The 14,264-nt window shown below is 47.7% G+C and overlaps 1 protein-coding gene across 1 annotated transcript in view; it reads right to left on the bottom strand.

The window, feature by feature from the left end:
* Positions 1 to 14,264, bottom strand: part of LOC102450984 (uncharacterized) — a 48,927-nt gene that overhangs the window by 12,134 nt on the left and 22,529 nt on the right. The window contains exons 12-14 of the mRNA XM_006133388.4: positions 5,133 to 5,199; positions 2,025 to 2,119; positions 768 to 896 (exon numbers count right to left, since the gene is read on the bottom strand). Coding sequence (XP_006133450.2) covers positions 768 to 896; positions 2,025 to 2,119; positions 5,133 to 5,199 — 291 coding nt within the window. The remainder of the gene's footprint in view (positions 1 to 767; positions 897 to 2,024; positions 2,120 to 5,132; positions 5,200 to 14,264) is intronic.

The raw sequence follows: 14,264 nt of genomic DNA, 5'->3' as shown, positions 1-14,264 counted from the left end.
CTGAATCTACTGAACGTGCCTTCCAAATCATCCTCAGTGGTTAAGTACAGGCTCTTGTTTTGTCAGCAATGGAATTAGTGGGCGAAGGAGGCTGGGCTCTGTGGCTTATTTGAATCCATCTTTAATCATCACTTTCATTAGTGTCCTGAAACCTCCCCTAACCACCAGGCTGAGAAGCAGAATCTGTTTAAGCTGTGGCGACACAGCTCAGCATGTAGAAACGGAAAGGGTGGGGAGTAGAGAGAAGGTGATGGGACAGAAGAACGGGATTTCAGGTTTCCATGCTATCGATTTCCAGAGAAGAAACACCATCTTCAGGTGGGTGGGCATGAAGTTACTGGGGGGGATCGGCTGAGTTAATTTTTGGAAAGGTTGGGTTAGTTTTTGGGAAGGCTGGGGCACAGATGTTGTGGATAGGGCAGCACTGGTAAAGACCCCCTGTTGGAAAAGAACGTCTTCTGTTTCCATCTGGCTAGCTGGCAGTAAGTAGCTCTGCTTGGCCAGCAGCTTGCTGCAGGGCCATTTCACTGGCTGAATCCTGAGGCTGTCCTTAGGCTTCCACACAGGTTGCTGCTGCTTTCAATATGCTGCTACTTACCATGCATAACTATGTGATCCAGGCACCCTACAGCCCCCCACCCCCAAGCATGCGCGCACCCCCTCCTCCCCACACACACAATCTCTCACACATGCACGATGTTTGCTGCTGTCACCAATTGAGGCTCCTTCTCATGAGAGAAGAGCGATAGGTTAGAGAGTGTCCTTACGTGTTGCTCTGTTATCTGCTGGTGGATGTCCATGTCTCCCAAGTCAAGGCTGAGCTCCCCGCTGCCTGTGATCACTGCATAGTAGGTGGCTGTGCTGTGCCCTGCAAGCTGACGGACTCCTGTCATGTCCTAAAACAGGGGGAGGAATCCTAAATACAGTACATTTCCTTCTCTGCCACACTCAGCTAACCCCAGGTTTCTTTTCCTCGTGGCCGACAACTTTGTGGCAACCCACCTACCATCTTTGCAGTTCCACTTCCTCCCTGTCTTGAGTAGAACAACACCAGTGAGGCATCCCCTAGAACCCAGTATGGACAGTGCTGGTGGCGGATTGTTTTTAATGTGCGTAAGGCATCCAGACTCCTGGTGATGAGTGTTTAATATTATTTAGTACACGGAAGTGATTGATCTCACTAACAGAGTTCAGTAGAGCCCCCCCCCCCCCAATCCACCTCCTCCTCTTTCTGATGCAGTGGCTTGAGGAATGAAGTGGAGGGCGGGGGTCTCCTGGAATTTATATGGATGATCAGACTGATGCATCCCACAGATGCAGGATACGGTTAGTGGGTTGAAGAAAGCCAGCTAGTCCCCTCCCAGTACTGGGAGCTTTGGTCCAATGTTCTGATGCAAGCAAGTACCACAGAACTATTATCCCAGGTAGGTTTGTGCTGCCTGCATTCAGGAGAAGGATGGCAGACGTTGGAGAGCTGTGTACATTTGGATGAGGGTAGGGGATTATACACAACTCTGGGCTACGTCTAGACTGGCATGATTTTCCGGAAATGCTTTTAGCGGAAAAGTTTTCCGTTAAAAGCATTTTCAGAACAGCACATCTAGATTGGCACGGATGCTTTTCCGCAAAAGCACTTTTTGCGGAAAAGTGTCCGTGGCCAATCTAAACACGCTTTTCCGCAAAAAAGCCCCGATCGCCATTTTCGTGATCGGGGCTTTTTTGAGGAAAACAAATCTCAGCTGTCTACACTGGCCCCTTTGCGCAAAAGTTTTGCGCAAAAAGGACTTTTGCCCGAATGGGAGCAACATGGTATTTCCGCAAAAAGCACTGATTTCTTACAGTAGGAAGTCAGTGCTTTTGCAGAAATTCAAGCGGCCAGTGTAGACAGCTGGCAAGTTTTTCCAGAAAAGCGGCTGATTTTCCAAAAAAACTGGCCAGTCTAGACACAGCCCTGGGGTTTCTGCACACCTAAGAAGTCAATGCACATCTATGTTTCTCTGAGGAACTGGTTTTGCATGACCTACCATGTGGCGGCAGTAACGCGAGATGGAGTCTGAATGTTCATCCGTCCCCATCACTGAGAGAAAGAGAGGTGTCTTCCCAAGACGGCTTAAACAATCTAAAAACACATGGCAAGGGAGCAAGATTATAATCCCAGCAGAGGACCACATGCTTGAGCCCAAATTCAGACCTGTAAAGGGCGAAATCTGAGCTTTGGTAGGAAGGCCCTCCTTGGGGAGGAACTGGTGCCCTTGCCTTCATCCACCTGTCCCTTTCTAGTATGTCTTCAGCAGAACTCTCTAGCAGGGCTTCCTATGGCTGCCTATCAGTATGTCTAGCATGGGGAAAAGACAAATTGATAGCCAGAAGCTTCTGTGGCAGGAAACCAGCCTATGTGGCTCATTTGGTTTGGTAGTGGGGAAGTGAGGGGGGGGGGACAAGGAAGAAAAAACTCCAAACACCCCACCTTTCTTCCTTCCGTAGACTCCCACCTGCAGAAATGCAACCCAGTGTTCCCCCAGCTCATTGCTTTTCATGGACTCCGTGCGTGGATAGATCTACAGAGTATTTTGGAGTGAGCCTCCAAGCCTGGGTCAACAACAGACTTGAGGTATAGTGCTCTAAAGATAGCCGTGTAGACAGCACTTTGAGGATGCACCTTAGATTCTGAAGCCAATGGAAGGGGATGGGTTTTAGAACCCAAGCTCCAGCCTGGACTGCACCTTCAAAACACTGTGTCTGCAGCTGTTTTTAGAACACTAACGTTAGCCCTGCTAAACCTGAATCCAGGCTGGGAGACTCACTCCAAAATGCTGTGTGGAATGAGTTTCTCAAGCTGTCACAAATATTTCACTTAAATGGACTTTTTTTTTAAGCCCATCCATTCCTTGCTCCAACGTGATGGCAGATTCCCATTCGCAACATTTGGGAACTGACTGCAAAGCTTAAACTCCAGGGTTCCAAGGCCAGAAGGAACCACTGTGGTCATCTAATCTGACCTCCTATATAACACGGGCCAGAGAACTTCCCCAAAATCATTCCTAGAGCAGATCTTTTAGAAAAACATCTAGTCTTGATTACAGTCTATAAGGCTATGTCTACACAGCAGTGTTATTTTGGAATAACTGACATTATTCTGAACTAACACAGTCCCCGTCTACACTACAAGCAGTTATTTTGACATAATGTCAAAATAATGTTGAGCTGGAGGACTTCTTACTCTGGTTTCTGTAACCCTCATTTTACAAGGACTAAAGGAGGTCGGAGGAAGAATGCATTTTCTCAGACTTCTTGCTGTATAGACAGCGCCAAAAGCCGAAATAAGCTATTTCGACTTAAGCTGTGCATTTGACGTAGCTTATTTCAGCTTTAGCCCTGTTGTGTAGATGTGCCCTTTGTATCTATGTCGGGAACAGATATGGGCTCTTCAGTCTAGCAGAGAAAGATAGAACAGGATCCAGTGGTTGGAGGATGACACTAGACACATTGGGTACATCTAAACTACAGGATCTTTCAAAACGGGGCATTTCTGTTGCAAATGCCCCGTCTAAACTGTCATTTTTTTTCAAAAAGCCCCATTTCGAAAATAAGCGGCAGTTGCCGTTATGCAAATGAAGATATTTAAATCCCGGCTTCATGTGCACTTTCGATACGTCTAATTTACATCCCTCTGCTGACAGAGGGGTATAGTTTAGACGTACCCATTCAGACTAGAAATAAGGCATAAATATTTAACAGTAAGGTAAATTTGCCATTGGAACAACTTACCAAAGATCATGGTGGTTTCTTCACCACTGACCATTTTTAAGTCAAGTCACTCCTGAACTTTCTCTTTGATAAGCTAAATTGATTGAGCTTGTTGAGTCTACCAATATAAGGTACATTTTCCACTCCTTTAATCATTTTTGTGGCTCTTCTCTGAACCCTCTCCAATTTAGCAACATCCTTCTTGAATTGTGAACACTGGGGCTACGTCTACACTGGCACCCTTTTCCGGAAATGCTTAAAACGGAACAGTTTTTCCGTTATAAGTATTTCCGGAAAAGTGCGTCTACATTGGCAAGATGCATTTCCGGAAAAGCACTTTTTCCAGAAAAGCATCCGTGGCCAATGTAGACGCGCTTTTCCGCAAAAAAGCCCCGATCGTCATTTTCGTGATCGGGGCTTTTTTGCGGAAAAGACTACTGTGCTGTCTACACTGGCCCTTTTCCAGAACAGTTTTTCCGGAACAGGACTTTTGCCCGAACGGGAGCAGCATAGTTTTTCCGGAAAAACAATGACGATTTTACATTAGATCATCATTGCTTTTCTGGAAAAGCAAGCGGCCAGTGTAGACAGCTCGCAGCGTATTCCGGAAAAGCGGCTGCTTTTCCGGAATAAGTGGCCAGTGTAGACACAGCCTGGAGTTCTGGACACAGTATTCCAGCAGTGGTTGAGCCAATGCCAAATACAGAGGTGAAATAACCTCTCTGCTCCTACACGAGATACGTGAGGGTTTTTCTTTAAAACCTTCTATCCTTCCCCCCACCCCCAGAATAAACAAAACTTCAAGCTTTACTTCTTAGGGCTCCCGTAATTCAAATACTCTAGCCCCAGTAAATCAAGTTTATTGACCTTCCAGCAGATATCTTATGTTATCCTAATGATCGCAGCATTGAAGGATCCTTTGTCTGCTTCTCCCACAATTATTTCCATCCTTGCTCCTTATGCATGGAATATGCTCTCTGAGTTAATCTCTAAAGCTACTGAGGCTCCTATAGGAAGCTAAACAAGGCTGAATAGGTTTGCAGCATTATCAGGGGAGACTCATGTTTGTTGGTTTGATGCTGATTTGGAGCCATAGTGCTGTGTAATAGATACTGTATGTAACTGCAAGACCTTATTTTTGTTACTCTTGTCTGCCCTCCCACTGTCCCCTTCCATTGTGTGTAATGCCCACATGTTGCATCTTGTTTCTTAATAGATTGTGATCTCTTCAGGGCAGGAATTGAGTCCACTTGTGTGTTTTGTACACAGTATTGGCCGCCATGGGGCCCTGATGCTGACTGGGGCTTTGTCACTCCTGCAATGCAAACAATACATACCAAACCGTTACTTGCATGCCTCCCCAAACAAAACCCACCACTAAGCACCTGCCAGGTTTCTCCCCACACCTCCGAAAGATCGGCTCACTTTCCCGACGTTCATCTGTCCGCCAGCCTGCAAGAATAAATCAGAAGTCACTAGAACTGGGAAAGTTGAATAGAGAGAGAGAGGTTTTCTCTACATATGTTTCAAGTGAATTGAATGCATCTGAAATTGTGGGCTTGACAGCATTGGAGGCGTAAGTCCTCTAGCGTCCACGCACATAGCCTTGCAGGCTTTCCTGTCCTGCCCACCTGTGCCAACTCTGTGCAGAAAGGACAGCTCGGAGTAGTTGGGAGGGCAGTTCATGCTCTTAGTTTGTTTGAATATTTTGGCCTTCTATGCTGAGACCACGTACAAGGTGTCAACTCTCATGTGTTATATGATCTGAACAGGTCTGTACGAAGGAAGTGACCAACTCAGGCTATATTTACACCACTGGCTCGTGGGCAAAGGCCTCCGTATTCCATTACCAGCCTCTGGGCCATTCAGTCCCCTAGGAAAGTAGTGTAGGAATATCCTTCTTGTATCACTGAAAAGATATTGTTAGATTAATTCTCTGTGTTGCAGTGTCTGCTGCGCTGTGCATCCTTCTCTCTGTCCACAGAAATCTCTGCCTCCTCCTGCCCATTCCTTCAACTTTCTCTTGCTTGTTTTTCAGTGCCAGTCTGTCACACATGGCCAGAGTCTGGGGTGTGAAGCAAGTGCTTTCCCCTCCCCCCCCGCCCTTATTGCATTACCTCACCTGGCTCCCGCTGAGTGAAACAAGGCAGTCCAAATCCAAACAGAACTGGCTACTTGCCTCACCGCTTTGGGCAGGGGAAATACCTCTCTTCTGTCAGCTGAGATGTCATCACTTCTAATCAATGGGTCTTATAGCTCTTAGCATATGTTTTCCTCTTTGGTAGAAGGCTTCTTTCAGGGAGGTCGTGAGCATTATCACTGCTCTGGAAATCCCAGAGATTTCAAGGAGGGGAGAAATATTTTCCAAGCATATGTTTAAACATGTGAATGCTGAGTGTTAAAACACATTCTTGCATATCCCCAGCCAGTCCCTCTAGGCATTGGAGACCGGGGTAAAAAGGCCATTCACTCCCACACACACTTTTTAAAAACTTGAAATGTTTACAGCTAGGGATGTAAACAGGTGACCAGTTACCTGGTAAGCATCGCCCTTATCGGATAAAGCTTACCTGTAACTGATGAATCAGCATCCAGCTGGGCTGGAGGAAACCCCTGCCTAAGGCACAGCACGGTGTGTGGGGGGGCTGTTCCAGCCTGGCCAGGCTCACTGTGCCGCGGGGACAGCAGCCGACCACCATGGTTAACACTGTAATCGATGGACTTCTGATTGGTTACATGGTTAATTTTTTTATTTTTTTACTTCCCTACCAACACCCAGGGTCACCATTTAGGTTGGGCAGGGAGTGTTCTCCTCCTGGGGAGTCCTGCCTGAACTGCAGGGTAGCTTCCCTGGGTTGCAAATTAACTATGTGCCAGGACAGGCTGCAGCTGAAAGCTGAACCTAGCATTGCTTCAGAGCCCTGTCCTCACAAGAAAGCCATGAGTAACCTCTGGTTGGGAGGGAGTTCTCCACCCTGAACCTCATGCACCTGCAGCATCTTCAGTCATGAGGATATTTGACACAACAGAACAAACTAGAAGGGTCAGGCTTTCATAAATACTACCAATTGCATTTGTAGATCTGGGTGGGGAAATGTGGTGTCTGCAAAGGCTCAGACAAATGGGATGAATTAAAGGACTCAGCCAGACTTTATGCAGCCCACATAGATGCAGAGCACTTTGTAGCAAAACAGGCAGTTTGCTGCATCTAAAAGTGAAACAAGCAATTGAGTTCCAGAGCCCTGTGGAAGATTCACACAGTCAGACCACCATATCTTTGCCATCTTAGGCTACGTCTATAATGTAGCCTTCTTGCAGAAAAGCATATGCAAATGAAGTGCAGCATGGAATATCGCCACGCTTCGTTTGCATAGGTAATGAGTAGACGTTTTTGCGCAAGAGGCTTTTGCGCAAAAATGAGCCGTGTAGACAGCTCCTTTTTACGCAAAACCTCCCTCTTGTGCAAGAGCTGTTCTTCCTCAAAATATCAGGAAGAACGGCTCTTGCACAAGAGAGGGCTTTTGCGCAAAAAGGAGCCGTCCACACTGCTTGTTTTTGCACAAAAGCCTCTTGTGCAAAAACAGCTGCGCTTCTATTCTATTGCTTCTGCTTAGCTGTGATCGCTAACAAAATGAGGTCACAGAGCCTCCCAGTGGTTGCTGGAGATCCTTGCAGTCAGAAGTTACTAGACACATTTTCTGGCCCTTCCATGAGAACCAAACTTTCTGATGTTACACACAATGACTTGCAAAATACCCTTGTAAAAATTAGAGGTGTAAAAAATCCGTTAAAAAAGAAACGGTGTAAATACTAAAAATCTCAGTGGTTACCTGGTTACCCACACTGCAGGCTCTGCATAGGGTTGCCAGGTGTCTGGTTTTGAACCGGACAGTCCAGTATTTGAGCTTTCTGTTCAAAACAAATGGAGAAAATAGAAATATCTGGTATTTTCTAAATAAGATGTAATGTAGATTGTGATGTAATGTCAAGTGTGTTCAGTATTTTTGTTGAAACCATCTGACAACCCTACCTGAACTCCCCGGCCAGCCCTGCTCCCGCCAGGCTGCCCTCCCACCCCCACAATATCCCCTGGCCAGTCCCGCTCCGCCCAACCCCTCCCTCCCCCCACGAACAGTCCTGCTTCCCGTTGGCCCTCCCATCTCCCCCAGCCAGCCCTGCTGCCCCCCCGTCAGCTCTGCCTCCCGCCCCCCCCCCTTCCTCCTGATCCCCCTCCTCCTTCCTCCTGGCCAGCCCCACTTCTCTCCTGGCTGGTTCCTCCCCGGTGTCTCTGGTATTTTTTTTATGACTACCTGGTAACCCTACTTGTGGCCCTTCTCCCATGGAGCCAGCTGCTGGGTCCTGGCATGTGGTGGGACAGAGCCTTCCGGCTCGTAAACTGCAGAGCCCACAGCGGAGGCAGTCAGCTGCTGGAGAGCAGGACCAGCTTTCAGGACCTGGCACGTACTAGGACAAAGCCTGCCAGCTCCAATTTAAACTGCAGAGCCCACAGCTGGGGGTGGGAGGAGCTGCTGATTCTCCAGCTGGGCAGAATTTAACCGATAAGCATCAGCTTGTCAGGTAACTGATTAATTGTGAAATTCTAACATGCCTAGCAGGGCCGGACTAAGAGTTGGGTGAGCCAGGCAGCTGCCCGGGGCACCAACCGATGGGGGGGCGCCTGATGGCAACTGTAAGGGGCGCACGGTGCCCCTTATAGCTGCCATCAGGTGCTGCGCACCCGGCTCCCGGTGGGCTGCAGTGGCCATCCGGGGAGGGGGCCGCGTTAACCCCCTCAGTGCCCTTCCCTCCGCGGCTGCAGGGCCCTGCACGGCCAGGTGTGGCCCACCTGGGCGGCCCTGGGCTGCGCGCCAGCGGCGGTAGCTGGGCACCGCATGCGCCGTGCACCCACCTGCACACCCCAGGGGCAGGCCTGCGCATGTGCCGTGCGCCTAGAGGAGGGCCCATGCACCCTGGGGGGGCAGGCTCACGCATGCGCCATGCTCCCGGGGCGGTGCTGCCCGCCCGGGGTGCCAAAATGGCTCAGGCCAGCCCTGATCCCTAGTAAAAATCCTTGCTTTGAGCCATTCGTATAGATTGAATCTGGAGCATCAATACCAAAAGCCAGGCCCCTTCCACATTAGCTAAACATGTAATGCCATTTGCTGGTACTACAGATAGGCTTGTATCTAGACCAGTAAATGCCTATTACAGCTACCAACTACCAGCTTTACTCATTCAACTGGTAGAGGAGAAGTAGACACATCCTCTACGTACAGCAGCCATTAGGGAGGGACACAGCATAGCCAGTGTGTTATACTTGCAGCATGCGGTTTAATACAAATCCAAATTCCTGCATTCAGGGAAATATTTCCGAATACAGAAAGTGATATTTTCTTCTGCACAATGCCATCCATTCACAATAGCAACACTAGGGCTGTGTCTACACTCGCAGCTTCTTGTGCAAGTACGGCCGTTCTTACGCAAGAATCTGCAGAGCGTCCACACTGCCCGCCCGCTCTTGCGCAAGGAAATTTACAATACAGCGTGGTAATAGAGGGCTTCTTGCGCAAGAGCTACACTCTTTATTAACAGGTGTAAGCCCTCTTGCGCAGGAGCTCTTGCACAAGCGGGTAGTGTGGATGCTCGGCAGAAATTTCTTGTGCAACAAAGCCCTTTGGCTAATATGGCCATCAGAGCTTTCTTGTGCAAGAAAGCGTCCACACTGCCATGAGCGCTCTTGCACAAAAGCACAGCTCGCACATGGCAGTGTGGACATTTTCTTGCGCAAGACTTCTTACACAAGAACCCTTGCACAAGATGTTCTTGCACAAGAAGCCACGAGTGTAGACATAGCCTAGTTGTTGAGAACTGTAACACTATGCTATAGCTCACAAAATAATCCTATTATTTAACACAAGAGTAGACCACTTACAAGGAAAATGTACTTTAGAAAACTACTTGCAATATATAATTTAAAACTAAATTATGGACACAGAATAATTCCAGCTTTCTAAGAAAAATATCTGAACTGAAATCAAGGCCCTATTATCTGACAAACTAGACAGGAGAGAAAGGCAGGAAGAAAAAATTACTATTATTCTCGTTTTAGATACAGGGAAATAAGGCACAGAGAAATGGTTTTTGGCAGACACGGGATTAAATTCTTATCTCTTGATTTCTAGGCCAATGCTGCAATCACAAGGCTACCCTACTTTCCCAAGTTATTAGTCACCTGTACTTTTCTGCCTGTTACTTGTTTACCAGTTCATGCTCTATTGCACTTTGCATGATGGAAGCCGGCAAAAAGCCAGTAACAATAAACAGTAACTACTACGTGTTACCATCCTTTAGTTGGGTAACTGCATGTATAATCTGTGAATCTAACATCTTACTTAGCTGTGTACAATGCTGTTACAGGAGGCCCCCAAGATGCAACTATCTGAGTTCCGACCCCCCGCTCTTACAACCATTTTGGTAAGTGTCCTCGGCCCGCAGTTATGACGGCGCATGGCACCTACCATAAATGCGGGTTCAAGTTACGATGCCCCCGACTTGCATCACTTCTTCTGGAACCAATCACATCACAAGTCGGGGGCCTCCTGTACACACAAACAGTTGTATAAAAAGGAAGAAACTTGTCTTGCCCATAGTACGTACCGAATACCAAATACTCATTTTGCCTACTAGTAATGACCGAATCCTTTGGCATCTTTTAAATCTCTATATCTTTTTTAAAAATATTTTGACTGCATTTTAAATAAAACTGTTTATGGTATTTTCTTTTAAAGTGAGGACACTTCACTCCTGCAGGGAAGTGGTGTTAGTATGCAGGGCCCATCAATATGAGATTTTCACCTTTTTTTCACTTGTTCTGGGCCTAGTCTAAAAATGCTGGGCCTTTCTTCTGCTCCGCCCCATGTGTAACACTGGGATGTAACTGTAGTCCCTAAGAGCAGCAGAATCAGATCTGGCACATGGTCAAAACTTTGCATAGTCACAAGATGCATTGAATGCTCTGCCATAGGATTGCCAACTTTCTAATCCCACAAAACCTCTATACCTTAGCTCCGCCCCTTCCTCAAGGCTCTGCTCCCAACTCATTACATTCCACCTGCCTCAGTGGCTTGCTCTCCCCGCCCCTCCGCTACCCGCCACCTTGCTCATTTTAACTGGGCTGGGGCAGCCAGTTGGGGCCAGGGAGGGGATGAGGGCTTTGGCTGGGGGTGCAAGCTCAGGGGCGGGGCTGGGGATGAGAGATTCAGAATGTGGGAGGGGACTGTGGGTTGAGGCACGAGGTTAGGGTGCAGGGAGGCTGGGGGCTTCATCTGGGGATGGAGGCTCTGGGTTGGGGCTGGGGATGAGGTGTTTGGAATGCAGGAGGAGGTTCCGGGTAGGGATGTAAGTGAGTAGTCGAATATTTGACTACCCGACAAGCTTATGCTTATTGGGTAGTCAAATGAAGTTCTTGACTACTTGCTTCCCCTCCCCCTTGCTGCCTTTGTATGAGAGCTGGTGCTGGGGGGAGCCACCTTGAAAATGGCTCCCACAGCACTGTCTCCATGGTGCCTCTATCGGGGCAGTGGAGGGCTGGGGCTAGGGGCGGCTGCTACAAAGCAGCCCCTGCCCATGGCCAGTCCTGATCACCACAAACATGAGCTGCTGGACCCAGTCTCCAGTGGGAGCCAGGACCGAGCAGTCCTGGTTTGCGCCAGTCTGGGACACTGCACCTCTGCATTTTAAATGTATTGATAGCCGCCAGGCTCTTAGTACATTTAAAATGCAGAGCTGCAGCAGTCCAGAGCTGGCGCAAACTGTGGCTCTGCAGAGGGCCCCCTTATCGCCTAATCATGTAGTCGATACAAATTGTATCGACTACATCATTAGCCAGATAATCACAATTTAATATCCTTAGTTCCAAGCTGGGGGGTGGGACAGAGAGGTTCAGTGTGTGGGAGGAGTCTCTAGACTGGTGCAGGAGGGTGTGGGCTCCATTTGGGGGTTCAGGCTCTGAGGTGGGGATGGGGATGGGGTTGAGGGGTTTGGGATACAGGAGGTAGCTTCAGATTTGAGGGGAGCCAGGACCAGGGCAGGGGATTGGGACTTGGATGTGCACTTATCTCCGGTGATTCCCAGTCAGCAGCATAGTGGGGAGGTCTAAGGCAGGTTTCCTGCCTGACCTGGCACTGCAGACCATGCTGCACCTGGGAAGTGGCCAGTAGCAGGTCCATCTCCTTGGGGAAGATGCGGCAGGTGGTTCTGCATGTTGCACTACTCTCGCTTGCAGACGCCTCCCCCGCACCCCCTGCATCTCCCATTGACAGCAGTTCTTGGCCAATGGGAGTGCAGAGCTTGTGCATGAGGCTCGGGTAGTGCATGGAGTCCCATGCCCACCCCTACCCCACTTAGGTGCTGGACTTGCTGGCTGCTTCTGGGGTGCAGTGTGGAGCCAGGGCAAGTTGGGAATAGCCTGCCTTAGCTCCACCAACTGAACTTTTAATGGTCTGGTCGGAGATGCTGACCAGAGCACCAGGGTTCCTTTTCGACTGGATGCTCAGGTCAAAGATCAGGCATCTGGTCATTCTATAACCCAGAGATCAGAGTGCCTTAGCTGGTTAGTATAGATAAATACACAGCTAGGTCAAATCAAAATGGAAACATTTTATAACACAGCACATTGGTATCCTTTTGGTCTTTCTCCCCTCACATTGACAGTTGCCCCTCATTTGCTATTGCCTCTGACCCTGACTCACCTAGCCCACAGGTTAAATTTGTCATGATACCTGTGAATTCCTGCTAGCTTTCAGCACTTCCAAGAGTAAAAAATTTCCTCCTCTCCTTCCACTAAGTACTTGCCTGTATGAATGCTGCAAAGTTTCCATAGCCCCATCAAACAGCAGTAGATTTTCAAAGTACTGAGCATGGCTATTTTAATTCCCACACCCTCTATTAGCAGTAGATGCAGCCTCAAACAATCCTAACAAGCAGTTAAAAGCTGGGATACCTGTCTAAGTGAGTCAAAGGCACTGCTTTGAACTCTCTCACCTATGCTAATGTTAAAGTGACCTGGTGGCAGTGTAAGTCCACTGAAGAGCAAAGTGTATTTTACAGTAATCCCAACCAGAGATTTCAAAATTGGCTCCAGTAAGAATACTGAACAGTGTTCACTCTTCCAGTTCTTCACTCACTTCATTTTTCTTCTCACAACAAACCCTTCAAATGCCTGGTATTGTGCAGCATCTTGAAACAGTGTATGGCCATCACAATTCTTTTACTGGCACTTTGTGTATAAATCAGCAACCGACATTTTGTGATTCCCCCCACTGTTGATCAGGAGTACACCAATGGATAAAAATTCAACAGGACATGTCTTTAGGTGCTTCCTGTAATAGAAAATCTAGCAACCTGCTTTTACAGCAAAAATAATCCATGTGGAACCAGGTTCTGGATCTCTTTGGACAATTATGCGGGTGACACTTAGCTTTCTTTCTCTTTTTCGCTGAGCCTAAACACAGTGGCTACATCTAGACTGGCATGATTTTCTGCAAATGCTTTTAACAGAAAAGTTTTTCCGTTAAAAGCATTTGCAGAAAAGAGTGTCTAGATTGGCATGGATGCTTTCGTGCAAAACCCCTTTTTACAGAAAAGCATCCGTGCCAATCTAGACGCGGTTTTGTGCAAGAAAGCCCTGATTGCCATTTTCGCCATTGGGGCTTTTTTGCGCAAAACAGTTTTTAGCTGTCTACACTGGCCCTCTTGCGCAAAAGCATTTGCGCAAGAGGGCTTTTTCCCGAGTGGGAACAGCATAGTATTTGTGCAAGAACACTGACAATCTTACATTAGATCATCAGTGTTCTTGTGCAAATTCAAGTGGCCAGTGTAGACAGCTGGCAAGTTTTTCAGTGGCCAGTCCAGATGCAGCCAAGCCTGTGTTTTTTAAGATAGGAACTGGGTGAAACGTGCTCATTTGGGCTTATTCAAGACAAGACAGAGGTGATGCTTGCTGCCAGAAGAAAGCATTTTGGGGAACCTAAAGAGGGACTGTGATTCCACTGTTATTGGAAAAACATAAAAAAACAACAAATAGTCTAGCAGCACCTTAAAGACTAACTAACCATGTAGATGGTGTGTCATGAGCTTTCGTGGGCGCAACCCACTTCTTCAGATGAATGGAGCACTAGAAGTCCAGATCCAAGAATAAATAAGGGAAGGGGGGGAAGTCTTTATTCACCTTTTGTCAAGGTGGTGTGAATTCTGGGGGAAAGAACAGACTCTTCTCTGCTCCTGGATTTTCACATACTCTTCTAGCTGCAATATCTCCCTTTGCATTTTTATCCGGACAAGAAATGGTGCCCTTTCTGCTGCAGGATAGATTACTTTCTTTTTCAAGCACTCTATTTTGGGCTACCCTTGAGAGCCACTCAGAAGCTACAATCAGTACAGAATGCAGCTGTTGTCTTGTTAAAAGGGACAGCACGATGAGAGTGCATTGCACCAATGCTCTTATATGAATAGACAAT

Source organism: Pelodiscus sinensis, chromosome 1 (assembly GCF_049634645.1).
Source record: "Pelodiscus sinensis isolate JC-2024 chromosome 1, ASM4963464v1, whole genome shotgun sequence".
Taxonomy (NCBI): domain Eukaryota; kingdom Metazoa; phylum Chordata; order Testudines; family Trionychidae; genus Pelodiscus; species Pelodiscus sinensis.
Note: the sequence above shows the minus strand (reverse complement) of the source record. Positions and strands in the feature narration are given on the sequence as shown.